This window comes from Pararge aegeria, chromosome 19 (genome assembly GCF_905163445.1).
Source record: "Pararge aegeria chromosome 19, ilParAegt1.1, whole genome shotgun sequence".
NCBI classification, from domain to species: domain Eukaryota; kingdom Metazoa; phylum Arthropoda; class Insecta; order Lepidoptera; family Nymphalidae; genus Pararge; species Pararge aegeria.
The window spans coordinates 12,356,059-12,374,441 of NC_053198.1; the positions used below are offsets into that span (position 1 = coordinate 12,356,059).

The 18,383-nt window shown below is 37.5% G+C and overlaps 1 protein-coding gene across 1 annotated transcript in view; it reads left to right on the forward strand.

The window, feature by feature from the left end:
* LOC120631849 (myosin-I heavy chain) overlaps nt 1-18,383 on the forward strand; it is a 119,162-nt gene that overhangs the window by 77,614 nt on the left and 23,165 nt on the right. The window contains exons 3-14 of the mRNA XM_039901504.1: nt 2,978-3,102; nt 4,288-4,350; nt 7,698-7,787; nt 10,879-11,038; nt 11,849-12,039; nt 12,658-12,879; nt 13,347-13,511; nt 14,350-14,592; nt 14,726-14,851; nt 15,608-15,868; nt 16,445-16,578; nt 17,491-17,697. Coding sequence (XP_039757438.1) covers nt 2,983-3,102; nt 4,288-4,350; nt 7,698-7,787; nt 10,879-11,038; nt 11,849-12,039; nt 12,658-12,879; nt 13,347-13,511; nt 14,350-14,592; nt 14,726-14,851; nt 15,608-15,868; nt 16,445-16,578; nt 17,491-17,697 — 1,982 coding nt within the window. The 5' untranslated portion in view covers nt 2,978-2,982. The remainder of the gene's footprint in view (nt 1-2,977; nt 3,103-4,287; nt 4,351-7,697; nt 7,788-10,878; nt 11,039-11,848; nt 12,040-12,657; nt 12,880-13,346; nt 13,512-14,349; nt 14,593-14,725; nt 14,852-15,607; nt 15,869-16,444; nt 16,579-17,490; nt 17,698-18,383) is intronic.

Consider the following 18,383-nt stretch of genomic DNA (forward strand, 5'->3'; position numbering starts at 1 on the left):
CCTTATTATTTATTAATAAGGTTTCATGAAATAATTAAGGATGTTCATGGCATTCTGTCGGCGGGTATTTGAAATAAATACGTTGCATTTGCTATGCACTTCAGTCATGTATTGAGACTCGGGCGGCGCGGCGTAAAGAAACTTCCTGTGCGCCACTAGAGAATTTTGCCTATCTATTATATCCTCTATCTGTATAGAAAAAAATACGAGTATAGGGTAGAGTTAATTATCTCGTTGTGCTTGTGCTAGGCCTACTTAGTCGTTATAACAAATGTTTGGAAATATATCAAGCATGCCGCGGGGCAGAGCTAATGGGCAAATGGTAAATGTATGATGCATTACAGAAAAACTATTATGGTAAAAAAAACTTACCGATAAATAGTATGCGTATAAGAATAAAATTATCGTTTACTTATAAATTAACTCATATGTAATTTGTCCCGTGGCCAGCACGTTATCCTGAAAGCGCTCGCTGTTATCACCCAGTACAATTTCAATACATTGCTTATATAAACACTGAGTGAACGTTATAGGTTTCGATCTTAAAGATATCGTATTAGCGAAAAGTAATTCACTTACGAATTGGCAGCCTATTTACGTTAGTTTGCTATTAAAAAGAAAAATATGTTAGTGCTTAACGTCCAAAAATGCAATAAAATTTAATGAATAACTTATTTTTAGAAAGGAAAATACAAACAAGTAAAGAAATTGCCTGCAACCTACGCCTGCCAGGAACTTCCCACTTATATTGTCCACCACTGCGCCTGGAGGTCGTCAAAACCTAGTAAAGGCCTCATTCATTCTCCGATTAAAAATAAGCCCAATTTATAATAATAAAAGTAAATACGACAATACACATATCGCCATCTAGTCCTAAAGTAAGCGTAGCTTGTGTTATGGGTACCTACTGAGATGACCGATGAATAATTTTATGAATAATATACATAAATACTTATAATATACAGATAAACAACCAGACATTGAACATTCATGTTCATAATACAAACATTTTCCAGTTGTGGGAATCGAACACACGGCCTTGGGCCCAGAAAGCAGGGTCACTGCCCACTGCGCCAATCGGCAATCAATTAAACGAAATAATATCTGAAGAAAAATATTCTTCCGACCCGTTCAAGTACCAGCCAAATCAATACTCAATTTATCCCATCCTACGCGCAAAAAATTACCTACTTCAGAGGGGATGGAGAGGAAAAACTTGAACTATTCTTATTCTTGTCTTACTCGGAGGTCAAAAGCGTGTATCATTTTGAATAAAAACTAGGTAGATATTTTTCAACGAGATTATTTTCGGATTTCATAAGTGAACACCCTTTTCATTATTTAGACTTTTTTCTGTTTATCAGCAAACCGAGGATTGTAACGTTTAGCCAGCTAACATCTTACTGCACAATTACTTAAAACCAGGGTTAGATTACAGTCAAGGCATAACTTGTGGAATAAAAAAATGAATTTACGCAGTATCATCATGAACCCATAACCGGCCCACCACAGCACGGCTAGTATGGGCAGGAGACAATTATGTCCCCGGGTAAAGGATAAAGATTTATTTTCTCCCACAGCTTTATCAACTCTCAGAGCACTGGCGCACAAGTGGAAATACTATCCAAATAATATGTGTCATAATAAACGGGGATGAAATTCTCCTGATCCATGTTCCCGTGCTTTAGCAGGTGGACACGTTAATTATATCGCTTGTCAGGGGATATTATCGGGGGATTATAAATTTTGTCTCCTGTCTGTGCTGGGCCATGCAGGGAACGTGTCTCCAGCTCTACTGAAGGGTCGAGATCGTAGTCCAAAGCGCTGGCCTAGTGCGGTTTGGTAGAGTTTACACGCCTTTAAGAACATTGTGGAGAAATATTTTATTTTTAAACGCTTTATTTTTATTCATTTTATTGCACAACCAAAAAAACTTTACAAAACGCGGTCTTAAAGCTAAAGTTTTTTCTACCAGCCAACCTTCGGAAGTGCGAAAATACGAGTGAGGGTGTGGCCAAAAACTTAGGAAGCAAATCTTATGTTTAAAAGAAAAGGGAGTAAATAAAGAAGAAAAAAATTAAGTTTGCGATGTTTTTTTCACCTTTACCAAGTGAATGTATGTTATCCAAACCATACTCTATTATTGTGTAACTCAAGTTACTTGGTGCAAGGAGAATATTGTAACTGATGAACCTCCCGGAATAACAACAATGAGGCTATCTATATTCATGTAACCTTTATTGGTTTAGGTCGTATAGAAAGTTTGAAACGTTGCCAATTTATACATGGAGATTGGTCCTCCAGAAACTTTGGAGCTTTTGCATCTCGAAATTGGTATTAAAAATGTCGGTAGTGTGGCATGAATATATTTTATTTTAACTGCCTCGTCGGACTAGTTGTAAGCCAGTTTGATTGTGGATCACGTTGATTTGATCTTGTTTCTTTTTTTTATTCCTTAAAAGACAGCCTTTGACTAAAATCAGGTCTGGTTGGTATATTTTCATCATTTTTTTCTGGATTTAACAATTAATCAATTCAAATAATAATTATTTATACTCTTTAGTTGCACACTACAAATAAAAAAAAAACAGACGAAGAATTTAAAAAATACAGATAGAAGCTGATGACAAAGGCCGCCTTATCGCTTAGATTTCTGCCAGGCAACCTAAGGATAAGGAAAACATGAATGGTTGTCGAAAATAGAACAAAAACTTTTCAAGTAGTTAACATAAATTTTTCCAAAAATGGTCTAGAAAAGAAAGGCAAAGGAATGAAAATGGCACCACACAGAAATTATACCGTTGTATCTAAAGGGAAGTTGAAAAGAGCATGATCCGGACTCAGTGGTACGACGAGTAACAATTCCTTCTCTATGTTAAGTGTGATGTAAAAAGCAAAGTTTTTTCCTACTAAAAATAAATGTTGAAGTAGGTATTCAGTCCAAAAATTTACTTAATAAGTTTATCGTTTGTTACAGCCAAGATGGAGGAACGGGACAAGGATGAGGGGCCCGGCGTGCCCGACATGACCATGATGCCACAGATAACAGAACACGCCATCAACGACAACCTCAAGCGGCGGTACATCCACGACCTCATATACGTATCCTTTGACTAAAACTCATATATAACAATATAATTATGGTCATATCAACCCATTACTGGCCCACTACAGGGAACGGGTCTCCTCCCACAATAAGAAGGGATTAAAGCCGTAACCACGCTGGCCCAGTGCGGATTGGTAGACTTCACACACCTTTGAGAACATTATGTTGAACTCTCAGGCATACAGGTTTCCTCACGACGTTTTCCTTCACCTTCAACGGTGCAAGTGATATTTTAATTACTTAAAACGCACTAATAACTTAAAAGATTTGGAGGTGCGTGCTGGGATTCGAACTCCGTCGCCCAAAAGTGAAGTCGAGGTCCTACCCATTGGGCTATCACCGCTTCAAGTTATAATACTTTAAATAGACATAGAGATGATTATAATAACATAGAGTTAAGGGTCTCGTATCAGTATGAGAAGGGTTACGACCGTCTATCACGTCAGCCAAATGCGTATTCGTAGACTTCACAAGACAATTATAGTGAACTCTGATGCACGCAGGTTTCCTCACGATGTTTTCCTTCGCCGTTAAAGCAAGGGATACGCAATTGCCACGGAAATCTGAAAAGTTAGTTATTAAAAGCTATTTCATTTTGATCAGTTGAAAAAGCGAAATAAAAAGCAATTTCATTTGTCGTAGGCGTTGAGAATGCGAATTTGAGCTTTTAAACTGTCCAATCATTTTAAAATGGTTCAACTTAGCTGAACTAACATTATATCGTCTACAGATTAGTTCACGGAGTCTCGAATAAGAAGCACTTACAATTGTGATATTTGGTTAAAAGAATGACTGTAACTTCTCGAACTACTCTTAACTAGTGCCAAAGTAATTTATATTGAAGAAAAAGTATTTTTTACTTACGGGCTTCATTTATTTAATTTTACTAAACGGGAATTCATATCGTATATCTCTAGCTGGCTTAGGGTCTATAATTAACCTGTACATTTAACATGCGTAATAATTTATATAATTACATTATTACTCTCTTCTTGAGTGGCATACCCTGTGCATACCGGAAAGAGATCGCTATGTAGCGAATAAGACCGTCAAATTGTGTACTTTGTGTTAAATTTTTATTCAATATTTTTCTGTATGTTTATGTGATGTACTCGTACAATAAAAGTGTATTCATTATTTCATTCATTATTACCGATGATTGTTTCCTATATTATAAACAGACCTACACAGGATCAATTTTAGTAGCAGTGAATCCATACAAAGAATTAGGATGTTACAACATGGTAAGTACAGTATATACACATATACGTTTGAAATGCATATGAAAATTTCAGAACCGGTAGGATTCAAAACCGCATATCTGCGGTAATCGCAGCCTGAGTATTTTGCTAATTGAGCCACGGTTCTCGTACCGGTGCCGAATTTTTTATATGCCTTTTTATCCGTCTCGCTGCAATTACTTGCATCATATAGTATGAAATGAAACTGTTTTAGTATTAGTGTAGCTTTTCGTGACTGAGCTCGTCCTAGGAAGTATTAACGCCGCGCTGTACTTATTTCTGCAGCATCTGCTGTTTTGCGGTCTGAAGGGCGTGGGAGATAATGTTATTACAATTGTATGAAGCCTTACATATTATGTACATTGTACAACACATAATATGTAAAAGTATTCAGCACACGAATATTATATATACTTATAAACATTGGTTATATTTATAAAACATACATTTGTATAATGATAATAATAATAGTAACTTTGTTCGTTATAACAGTGGTTTGTCGTGACGTATAAATACATATGGATAAAATGATAGCATCATTAATCATCATCATCATTTTAGCTTACAGTCGTTCACTGCTGGACATAGATCATTCCTAAATAGCGCCACTAACCTAACCTAAACTTATTTAATAGCGCTGCAATCTATAACATAACCGTTCATTATTCACCTATGCAATTTTCAGGATAAAATCTAAATCATCAATACGTTGCTGCTTGAAACAACAAAAAAACCAAAAATCCACTTTCGCATGAATAAAATGCGTAAGGCTTACTTCCCTAAACATTTTATGCTTTTATTTTTCACGATTTTGTCAGCACTAGTAATATGTAAGCTTACACAGTCGATTGGGAATCTATCTGGCGTTCACCCGTTTGAATCAGATCAATGGTGCACACTCAACCCAATAATGGCTAACCGTTTGAGGACTAAAATCGCGTACATAATAAAGCCCTTTGTAAAGTCAAACGAATAAGTATGAAATAGGATCGTAAATCAATAAGGCAATAAAGCAGTACCTTTAGTACAAAATTTGCTCGCTCGCAATCGAGGAGTCGTTTTCGAGTATTGAAATACTTGAACATTACACTAGTAATGACGTGTAAATAAGGATATATTTTTTTTATATAGATTACGTTTTTTGAGCGTTTAGCGCGGTTGATATGACCATGTAATATGGTTACATTTGAATGAAAACTCACTAATCGTGGTTACAAATCCCCCGAAAAAAACATTGTCTCATCTAGGAAAATCCACTTTTACTCTTCTCGAAGACTCTTCGACTCTGTGGGATGCGTCAGGAAATAGTGATGCGTGGCGTTTTAGCTTAATTCAATATTATGCCTGTTTCGCGTGACGAGGTATTCTAATAAGCGAATGAATTATAGTCTCATCTGGTTACCGCGTAAATACCGTTAAAGCGCCATCTCTGGTCACTGGTTTAAAAGATTTTGCGAAGAGAGCGTTCAGCCATAAGGAATCATCTTCGAATCTTTGGCTAAGCTAGTTAATCCAGAAAACGACTGTTGTCTCTCGGAAAATCAATAACCAAAAAATCGTTAGTCTGCGCAACCAAAAAACAGAGTAAAATGTATCTTATGAGTATTGTTTTAAAAAATGACAGGTTTGCCGGTTCCTGGCAGAAAGCTTGTTAAATAAAAATTAGAAGTTTTGGATTTACGACTCTACCAAAATAAGTAAATTTAACGGTATAGAGTTTGATGTGCGAAAGGGACTCAATCTTTGCGAGCAAGCTAATTTTGTACTAAGGCTTCAGAACTATTAATAACACAGTCACTCACGATACAATTAACAAACGTTACTTTATTATCTGACGTAAATGTGCTATAAATCAATTTCATTTCGTTTCCTATCGTACGTATGCAATGTAATGGTAGAAAGTTCTAAGAAAATAGCCTATATTTTGTCACTTTTTACAAAACTACGCATTTCCTCTAAACTTTAAATCACTTTCCTCTGTAAAGTAACACTTTTCTTGCACGTGGGAAAACGTTTATCTTTCGTGAGAAAACATGGCTATTGTATATGACTAATTAACTATACAGGAAGATGAGTAGATGAGCGGAAAGTTAAACAACATTCATTAACATAAGGCAACATTATTGTCATAGGACGTCACTTATCGCCCCTTTTTAATAAAGGGGTTGGGAGTGTTACCCCTGTTTATGGGTGCAAATGCGAAAAGAGAAAAGCAAACGTTAGAGCGAGATTTCCACTGCAAGCGATAAAGCTAGCCAGTAATTTTAACAAATAAAAATAATAACATATTTGTTTCTGTTTACGAAAATAAAACACGTCAATATATGATGACGTGTTTTATTTCTGTCTCGTTTCCCTGAACTACAACTGTGCAAAAAATACAAATCTATCCCACGGAAACAACATATCAACACTATAAATTGCAAACTGTTGTTTAGATACAGTTCTGTTACAGTTGATATAAATGCACCAAAACAGTCGACCCATTGCGCAATTCAGCCAAAGTGAATATTATATATAGTATAGTATTCTATAGCCTTTTCCTTGGCTGGAATCCATACCAGTCTCAGGTTTTCCTCATGAAAACGCGTAACCGAAGTTTTGCATAGCGCATGAGACGTTCTTACTGAAATTGTTTCAATTCAATTACATTGTTTAAAAATGTAGGTATCCTTTCAAAAATAAGGAAGAATATAGGTAAGTTAAAAAAGGTCGTGCACGTCACTCGGTCTGCTTTGCTTGTAGTGGAAGAATGACTCAAAAGCCAATAGTAATTTGTGCAAATATACGAATGACGCTTTTAATCAAATCTTTTTTTTTACTCTATCATCTAATTATAAACACGCGGCCAAACACACGGTATGTTAATAGTATGTGTAAAGGGACATTGTTTAATATTCTACTCGTTATACTTAAGTAACTCTTAACTGCAAATGAGAAAATTGTTAAATGCAATTATGGGATACTTGGGTACTATATTCTTTATATAGAAAGTTTAGATACTCGAAACTGTATATTCAAACAGACTAACTTCATAAGTACTATATTTGGAGTGACTTTACGGCAGCAGTTCGCAAGACAGCTTCGAAAAATAAAAAACTTCCTCAAGATACAATTTTGAATTTCTTTTTGACAGCCATTATCTTCCCTTGCATCCACTTTCCGGCTACCTCGTCATTAAGATATTCATCATTTATATTGCGTCTATGTCATTAATATGTTCTAATACATTGGAAGGTCCATAGACACGAAAATTAAATAAGCTAGAGTTTATAGTAGCGAAAATTTGCAGCAAAACACTACTTATTACGTTATTTATGAGAGTTATAAACAGCGCTTGTGTATTCCAGGAGGATATGCAAAACTATCGCGGCCGAGCCTTTGGGAGCCTGCCGCCGCATGTTTTCGCCCTAGCCGAGTCGGCTTACAGTTCCTTGCAGGTGAATATTCATAAATTCCTTCAAATTAGCACTCATTTGTCTATTTTGCATGCTACATTGTTTCTTTCTTGACCCTTCAACCCAACTTCTCTACCATTGTAAGACAGAAACTAACGCAAAAACATAATTGAGACTCCTAAAGAGTTTAAATAACAAATGAAAGGCCCAAAAATATAGTTTCCAAAACTTTACTTTCTGTGGTGACAGTTTAGTGGTGGTTTCGATGAGAAAGAGATGAGAAATCTATGGAGGGTAGAGGTAAGGAGAGTCATCTGTGTATATGAAAAAGTGTCGTCAAAATGTATTAAATTAGGATGGCGCCACATTTGCATCAGGGTAACTCTTAAAAGAAGCGCCAAATATAAATATTATTAGAAAATTTGAAAAATAAACAAGGAAGTATGGAGATACAAGGAAGTAAGATTATATTTACCACAATATTTTGTACAACGTAAGTTGTTGAAATTCTCAATTATTAACTACTTTAGTCGATAATGAGATTAAATTTTTTAACTCGGCATACTTCAATTCATCTACGATTGCTACATTCATACCATACCCTGTGCGTCCACCAGCGCCATTGTGGAGGATTTTTGAACTGTTATTTAGCGCAACAACTGGACACTTTTTCAACTTTTCTCCCATATAAGATGACTCTTTTAGCCATCAAGTCTGATGCAGTTGGCAGTGATGGAATTGGTCGAAGAATGATTCTTTTACTTCTTGATAACATAGGTCCTATTCTTTCACACTTGTTAAATTTCTCACTATCTTCGTGTACTTTTCCTTCTGGGTGGAAGAAGGCGTATGTTATTCCTATTCCTAAAACAGCTAATCCTTTAACTCCGTCTCATTTTCGACCAATTTCTATTCTTCCTTTTCTCTCTAAAGTTTTGGAACGTATTGTTAGTAAACAACTTTCTCTTTTTCTTACTAGAAATAATTCTCTCTCCCCGTTCCAATCTGGCTTTAGACAAGGGCACAGTACGGTCACAGCGCTGACAAAAGTCTGCGATGACGTACGCAAAGGCTTAGATAATAAATTGGTCACCATTCTTGTTCTTCTGGACTTTAGTAACGCCTTTAATAATGTTAATTTTGACTTGCTTCTTGCGCTGCTAAGGTCGTTAAACATTTCAACTAAAGTAATTGACTGGTTTCGATCCTACCTGTTCGGGCGTCTACAATGCGTCAGATTTGATGGCAAATGTTCCTCGTTTTCTCCCCTCACTGCTGGTGTTCCTCAGGGCGGGGTTCTGTCACCTCTTCTCTTCTCAGTTTTCATCAACTCTATCTCTTCTGTTATTTCCTCATCTTTTCATTTCTATGCTGACGATCTACAGATTTACGCTTCCGAAACTGTTGATGGAATTTCCTCTGTTATCTCCAAGCTTAATTCAGACTTAAACAATATCTGTAGTTGGTGCAAATCCTTTGGGCTTGCGGTAAATCCTGCTAAGTCACAGGTAATCGTCATTGGTAATCCAAGGCTACTGACACGACTCAATGATCTACCAGCAGTTTATTTTGACGGTGTAGCGTTGCCTTACTGCAATACGGTTAAAAACCTTGGGCTTATTATGGATAGCTCCTTTTCATGGGCACCACAGGTTTCAGAGGTGGGGCGGAAAATTTTTGCTACTGTCGGTTATCTAAGGCGTTGGAAGAATCTTTTGCCGATTAAGACGAAGATTGTGTTAGCCAATACCCTCTTACGTCCTATAATTGATTATGGTGATGTGTGTTATCCGGACTTGTCAAAGGAACTCCTAAATAAGTTGGAAAGGTTGCAAAACATATGCATAAGATTTATATATGGCCTGCGTAAGTTCGACCACATATCCCAGTTTCGGACGGAACTTGGGTGGTTGCCAATCAGTCAGCGGAGAGACTTGCATGCTTTGTCCCTTTTATATCGTATCCTTTTCTTTCCTCAAACACCACCTTATTTGAAGGAACGATTTATTTTTTACGGAGCGGACTGCCAGGACTTGCTTCGAACTTGCACCGACGGCAAACTCCAGGTTCCATTCAGTCGCACGAAATACTATAGTAACTCTTTTACGGTTAATTGTGTCAGACTCTGGAATTCCCTCCCTGCTGACATACGTAAGGCTCAATCCCTAAATGTTTTCAAGAAGCGTTTGGAAAACCATTTTTTATCTAGTATGTAGTATATTGCTTAAATATGTATATACTTATATATATTATGTATAATATGTATGTAGTATTAGAATTTATGAGTAAGTAGTTTATTAAAATTATTTTATATATATATATATATATTTTTTTTTATACTTAAATTGCTGCACCAACCCGTTCCTTCGTTTTTTTTTTCCTAACGTCAAAGGTTGTCTGGAAGAGATCGCTTTAGTGATAAGACCGCCTTTGCACGCTCTATTTTATTTTTATTATTTTAAGTTTCTTCTATTTGTGTTTAATTTATATAAAATGTGTGTGTGCAATAAAGACTTAAAACAAACAAACAAACAAACTCTCCTTACCTCTACCCTCCATAGAGAAATCGAACCGAACGAACTAATGATCCGTTGTCGATCACGCTTACCACAAAACCAAAAAGTCAGGTCTTTTTTTTTTAATTCATAATTAAAAAAAAATCAAAATTCAAAATTCATTTATTTCAAGTAGGCCCAGTTTATAAGCACTTTTGAAACATCGAGTGAGTCTGTTTGTTGTGACTCTACCACCGGTTTGGAAGACAGGTTCCACCGGGAAGAGCCGGCAAGAAACTCAGCAGATTGCACAGCTCTTTTTCAACATCATTTTACAGTTTACAATGAAAAAATTATATGTAATAAATTTTCTATCTTGTGAGAGATGAGAGCGTAGCTTGCTTCCAAGCAGCCTTGTGGTTAAGAAATTCATCAATCGTATAGTAACAACAAATAGCCCACCACTCCCCACTGGGCCAACGTGGTGGACTATGGCCTTAACCCTTTCTCATTGTGGGAGGAGACCCGTGCCCTGTAGTGGGCCGGTAATGGGTTGATACTACGATAGTAACCACGACCTTCATGTACCTTTTATTTTTACAGAAAAAAAAGAGTTTAATCGAGTTTAATTTCTACAGAATGGCGAAAAGAATCAATCTGTGGTGATATCTGGTGAGAGTGGTGCTGGAAAGACTGAGACCACCAAGCTGATTCTGCAATACCTCTGCGCCGCTGGTGGCCAAGCGTCTTGGGCAGAACAGCAGATCCTTGAAGCCAATACTGTTTTAGAAGCTTTTGGTAAGACCCAAGACAAAAGAAAAACAATTTCTAGAAATCGAAAAGAGTTTCGAGGATCTAGAGAAGAGATATAAGTGTCTTAATAATTTTTTTATCTTGCGCGTTCTATGAATTAGAGAAAAAGTAAATCACGCAAATCAATTTCTCTGCACGAACAGTAAAGATTTTCTGAACATTTAAAATATACGCTGCAGTTGTTTATTTAGGAGACAATAATATCATCTTTTTAGGTACGCTACTAAATTTTCCAAAGCCTAAAGCCACTTTACAAAGTTACGAAGAGGGACCGTGAGCCCGTTACAATAACATTTTCTCTCGCAATTCTGCTGAAGTAAATTGAATTATATTCTAGACAATCCTCCGTTACGAGGTAACGCGTTTAAATGGGCTGTGCGCTCCCTAGGGATACAAAGGTTTTCCTTTTTCAAGCTGGTCTGAAATTAATTAAGAAGACAAAGGACTGTATTTATGATTCTTTAATTTCCTAACTCAGTCCAAGAAAAATATCGATTTCTACCCTACTCTGAATTTTAATATACAAACTTAAATAACAACAAGCATACATAAATATTAAGTGAAGTGCTCTTTTATGAAATTTTTTGTAATATTTCCAAGATCTAAAATTCATAGGACCGTTAAAACGTTTCCTCGCGAACACTACCACCCCGTTTCATCATTCTTTTAGATCTGAAGGTCGAAAAGCTGTCTGGTAGATAAATAACGTGTTTTCACCTCAGTGTTTTTCGTGCTCGCTAATATGGCACGTAATACGAGCATTTAGCCATAAATATTAATGGTTATTCTTTCCAGGTAATGCGAAGACCGTGCGTAATGACAACTCTTCTCGTTTTGGAAAGTTCGTAGAAGTGAGATTGGACCATCGGGGTGGTATCCGAGGCGCAGTGCTGCGAGACTTTCTGTTGGAACGCGCGAGGATAACAGGCCCTGCCCCTAGAGAGACAAATTACCACGTATTCTATCAGCTAGTTGAAGGCGCTAAGGTAATAGAACTTCCTATTGTAGCCAATCATAAATTCTATAAAATCCATGAATAATAATATAAAATAAATGAACAACTAACTTAACTTGCGGTTTAAAAGTACTACATTAATATATTTTCATATAAGACGAAAAAATTGCCCTTGACCGCTGTACAGGTGGTAAGTTATATTGTAGTCCAAGATGGCAGCGGGCTTGCCTGTTATGTAGTAGTCGTGTTAAACTCATACCGCTAATTGATTTCTACGCTGCATCGTTGAACGTTTAATCGTGTGAAGGCATGTCTTTGTTGGCCTTCTACCTCAACAGACAAACAAAATAAATAAATTCTTTCTGCAGTCCTCAATTGCAGACTGTGTTAAATTGACGAACTTTTACACAAACTCTCGACTAGATAGACTTAAGTTATTCCATGAATAATGAAATATTAAGTAAATGTCGTAATGGACGACAGTACAAGAAATTTGGTTAAAAGTTTTTTCCACTTATTCATCTTATCTTACATCTAATTTGTAAGATGCCAGTGGTTCATTTACCCCGAAATCTTAATATACGTTCCTTTGAGTGACTAAGATAATTGCATGAAGTTTTCGTAATCCTTATTTCTTTTAAACTTGCAGCATAATGCCGAACTTCGTACCACATTGCGGCTTCGGGATGGTGTTCACTTCAAGTACCTGAACCCAGAAGACGAGGAAGCTCGCAAAGGCAGGGGTGGTGAACAGGGCAAGCTAGAAGCACTGCAACTAGCGTTAACAGTATTACAAGTTCCCTTACATATGTGTGAGGGACTCTTTAAGGTTCTTGCTGCGGTACTGTGGCTTGGGAACATACAGTTTCAGGTAAGGAAAAATCAATAAGTTTTTTATTTCTTCGTTTGAATTTTATTTTGAATTTCAGCTGCATATATTTGTGCCTCTAAATATGTATAGACTTCGGAAATAATTAGGAGCAGAGCTTTTTGTGACAGACTTTGGGAAGGGAAGGTAGTGGGTACTATTTCTGCCGATAAGCAGCATTGTTGTGTTTCAGTCTGAAGGATAAGGTTGCCGGTACCGGACGCCTCAGGTTGATGGACTAGGAGCGGTATTTGTGAGGACGTTCCTTGCACGTCCTGCGAAGTATTGCTCTGTTTATAAACAAGCAGATGGACAATCTGCCTGGGCCGTCAAAAAAACAACCCCGAATGTTAATAATGTTTATTTTTTCACTTTTAGACCTGTTAATTCGGTTAAATTCAGTGATTTGTTTAAAACAGAATTGGCACCATTATGCTTCTTATTAAAAGTACTATCAAATGTTCTTCTAGGATGTAGATGGTGAACGGACAACATTAGCACCGGAAGATGCAGAAGCCGTAGATGCTGTGGCAAATTTGTTGGGACTCGCTCCGCTTACCGCCCAACGTGTTCTGCTAGAAAGACAAATCAATGTTAGAGGGAATGTGACTGATATACCGCTGAGATTGCCAGAGGTACGTTGTATAAACCGCAATAAATCTGCGCGGTGCCTTGTGCACATCGACTTCCCTTTCGGGGGAGAATCGTGCCTTGTAGTGGGCCGGTATTGGAATAGACCATTAATCATTATATATCATATCAACCCATAGACGTCCACTGCTGGACACAGGTCTTTTGTAGGGAGTTTCAAATTCTACGGTTTTGTGCCGCTTGGGTCCAGCAGCTACCTGCGACGCGCTTAATGGCGTCTGTCCACCTCGTTAGGGGTCGACCAACGCTGCGCTTACCAGTGCGGAGCTGCCATTCCAGCACCATGGGACCCCAACGTCCAACCTTTCTTCGACCCCTGTGCCACGCCCATCGCCACTATAGCTTCGCGACTCGTTGAGCTATGTCGGTACCCTCTGGTTCTTCCACAGATCTCCTCATTACTGATTTGATCACCTAGATATACTCCAAGCATAGCCCTTTCCATCGCCCGCTGAGTGACCCTGAGGCCCATAGTTAGCGACGATGTTTCGGAACTCACTGGTAACACGCACTGTTCGAAAACTTTGGTCTTCAGGCACTGAGGGATTTTGGAAGAAAAAATGTCACGAAGAGTTCCCCAAACGCTTATGCCATTAGCAAAGCCTCAATTCAATCATATTTAAGTTCTGAATTTTCGGTAACATTTAGTTTAACTATCATACGAATACACATAAATTGCTATTAATTTGCTCACGTTGCTGCTGAACATTGTATGCGACTCTTATATATACTAGATGGTATTTTCTCAACATTGGTACATAAATTATTAGTCTGGTGATGATAGCCACATGTCTCACCGAAATCTCGGTTTTTTTATTCCAGGCTAGAGAAAATCGCCATGCTATGGCCCGGGCACTTTACGCCCGCACGTTTGCATGGCTTGTCAGACACGTAAACAGCTGTTCAGCGCCAGGAAGGGAAGCAAGACGCGCTCTCGGAGTACTAGATATATTTGGCTTTGAAAACTTTGCCGTGAACTCTCTAGAACAACTTTGCATCAACTACGCTAACGAGAAACTCCATATGTTCTTCAATAACTACGTTTTTGCTCTTGAACAGGAAATTGTAAGTACAGAATCTATTAATATAGACTTGACTCATTTGTCATAAATACTGGGAAAATCAAATCAAAGCTGAATACTACCTACTTTTAAAGAATGAATAGAGGTTTAGAATTTAAACGATGTTTTTGTTACAGTATCGCCAGGAAGGTATCAAATACCATCAGATACAATTCACGGATAACGCTGCATGTTTAGAACTTTTGGAAAAACCACCGAGAAGCTTGCTCAAGTTACTTAGCGAACAGTGTCATATGCCAAAGGTGAAAACAAACTACATTAATAGATTTACGATGCCGAGTGCTGCTAAATAGTTTTGAAAGAACTTAAATTATGATACTAACTAAAATAACTACTTCAATGATCAATGTTCTTCGCAGTTAAAAAAAATGTGTACTGCCTTTGTTAGTTATTTACGTTTTGGAATTTTGGAAAACACTAAAAAACGTATTCATGTAGACATTAAGTATTTCGGTTGTTTTAATTTTTTTATTTCTAATGTATTTCCTTCAAAGATCAACTTAAGATCTTGAAACAAAGTCATAACGTGGCTTCCATCATCTTTCCGGCCTCCGGAGTGGTGTATTGTTTGCCGCGTGCAACCAATCAAAAAGCACGCCTGTTTGAGTAAGCTTTGCAATTGGTCACAGTTGTGATTCGAAATTTAACGCCGCTAAGGATGCTGGTTTTACGCCTCGATGTTGCCTTTTTTAAATTTATATGGTGAAAAGCACATCAATACATTTGGATACATTTATAGTGACTTTCATCTCACACAAAATAGAACAATGATTGTTAAATTGTAAAATTATGTTGGAAAAGAGCAACTGCTGAGTTTATTGCCGACTTCTTCTCAGTAGAATCTGCCTTCCAAACCAGTGGTAGAGTCACTACAAACAGACTGACTTGACATTTCAAAAGTGCTTATATAAGAGCTACTTGAAATAAATAAATTTTGAATTTGAATATCTTCATGAAAATTCATGGCGATATGTTTCTTATTCTTCTTCTGTTTGTAGGGATCAGACAACGCCTACCTCACGAACATCCAAGGCGAATTCGGCGAACACCAAAGTTTCGTTAAAGGATCCCGAAGGAAATGGGAAGAAGAATTCGGGGTGCAACACTACGCGGGTACTGTCACATATAGCGCGCAGGGATTCGTCGATAAGAACCGTGACACCCAGCAGGATGCGTTTATCGACCACCTCAGCAGATCTGCGAACCCTTTTGTGAGGGAACTAGCTGACTATGTGCAGGATTTAGCGCCACCTGGACACGTATGATCATTTTGTTTAACACTTAAAGGAAGTCTTTAATAATTATAGTAAATTTAAAAAACCCCTGTTAATAATTATGACTACGAATAATATTGACTAGCGATTGCCCGCTTTCTTCGTGTTTATTAAGGTCTTTCACAAATCACGTTGGAACCGTTTGTTTTACTTGCCAGTGTTACGTTCTATCAATTAATTGTAGGCGAAAAATCAAGTTGATTGGTGGCTGAGTTTGGGTGTGAAGGAAGGTCAACCAAACAAACAAATCTCATATTATTATACCAATATTTCCAATATAGTGCATAGACTATTCGAATATTTACTGTTCATTAAAATTATAAAGCCATTTAAAATGACAGTATTTAATGGAAATCAATGGACTGATAAAAAGAGCAAAATTACCTTGTTTTGGAGTGAAAAAAGAATATCTTTATATTTATGTCTGTGAATAGAAGACGCGCTTGGAAGAAGCGCTTTTTGAAACATCAAAAGATCAAATTCGTTCATTAATTTCTATACTTTGAAAATCGGTTTTTGTTTTATTATTCTTTAAATAAAGTTAATTAATTATAATTTCAGGACACTTCTTTGTCAAGTCCCGGTTCAACGAGCACAACTCAAAGGGGAACATCTAAAGGAAGGCCTACAGTAGTCGATACTTTCAGAGCACAATTGCAGTCGTTAGTTGACATGCTGCAAGTCACTGATGTGTGGTACGTAAACAGAAATAAACTTTACGAATGTCGAGATAGGTCACTTCACATAACAATAGCCTTTTCGCCAGGAGTTTTACATTACAACGAGCAGCGATTTAGCGTTCCGGTACGATTCTGCGTAGGGTTATAGTTTTAAATCGTAGAAACTGATTAGGGCTGTGGGTTTTAATATTACAACTGTCATACCCCTTACAGGTTAACTCGCTACCACCTCAGACCGCATAATCACTTAGTGAGATTGCAGTCAAGGGATATCTTAGCATTGGAATATAAAAACACGTTCCTTCAAATATTTTTGTAACTTAAACAATGTGTAGCCGTTTGGAAACAATATGCAATGTTTTCCGAAGTTCCTCACCGATTAGCCCTATACTATCTTAGACTGTATCATCAGATACTATTAGATGATTGTAGAGAAGGGTTAACTTGTAACAATTAACAGGGTTAAAATAAAAAAACCGTACTAACTTAACAGAAGTCGTATGTTGATCGCGTACGCTGTTGTAGAGAATCATAAAGATAGCTTAGCGTTGTTCCCAATTGATCGAAGTCCTGATTTCTATCGAATCATTTATGAGCCCCTAGTCTAAGACAAAATGGAGCAAACTTCGCACTCAAGCTCTCTGGGTGAACGTAATGACCCGACTTCAATGTTTTTCTTGTCGCCACTTGTTATAGAACTATTTTACCGATGCTTGTATTTCGTATTGGTTCACTAAACCAATTTTAGATTAGACAGTGCAGCCTTTTTAACGGAAATAATATTGTAATGAGGAATAAAAAACAGTTCTTTTGTATGAACTTCCACACCAGTCCAGCGTAACCCTTCGAAGGGATAGGACAGTGGTTCTAAAAAGAGGACAGTAGCAAGAGCATTGCGACAGACTATTTAACTGGTATTCATTTCAGGTATGTCCGCTGCATTAAACCAAATGAGAACAAAGTAGCCGGTAAATACAACGACCAACTGGTTCTGGAACAACTCAGATATCTTGGAATGAACGAAATAGTTCGTATCAGACGCGACGGTTTCCCCGTTCATTTGCCAGCACCGATGTTTCAAACTAGATATAGATGTTTGCTGCCACATCCTCGGCCTACCAACCCTGATATAGCGTAAGTATTTATCTCTCTGCATCTTTATTTATTTATAACAGAAAAATTTATTGCACATACGTAGAAACAACACATGATACTAAGAAGAAGAAAAGCTATACAGTTTTGCGAAAGGGCAGTCTTATTGCATATATTAGTAAATAGTAGTCTGTTAAGTACTACCGCGTTTTTTTTTTGTATTAACGATAGGCCAGCGCTTGACGACAATCAGCCCGTTAGAAAGCAATGATGAGGTCTAGGTTGGAGCACGCTTGCCTAGAAAAAGCCTATTCACTCTCGCCTTGAAGGTACTCAAATTATACGTGGCAGGAAACACAGTTGCCGGGAGCGCGTTCCACATCTTAGCGGTACGTATCAGGAACGTGGATAAAAATGTTTCGTGCGTGTTGATGGAATATCGATCACATAAGGATGCCACCGCTCACGGTCTCTCGCTGTTCTGTGGTAGTGGCGTTGCTTATATCTGCCGCAAAGCAGAGTTGTTGCAATGCTGTGTTCGGGTTTGAAGAGCATGGTTGCCGCGAAATGTTGCTCTGTGATAGGAATGGTTTTCCACTCAACCTGAGGTGGGTTTGAGAGAGAGAGAGAGAGCTTGGTTCGACAATTATTGCTATTAAAAAAAAAAAGCAATATCTTACAGACAACTCTTGGTGATACGAATATATTATACAACGTGTAACAGAATT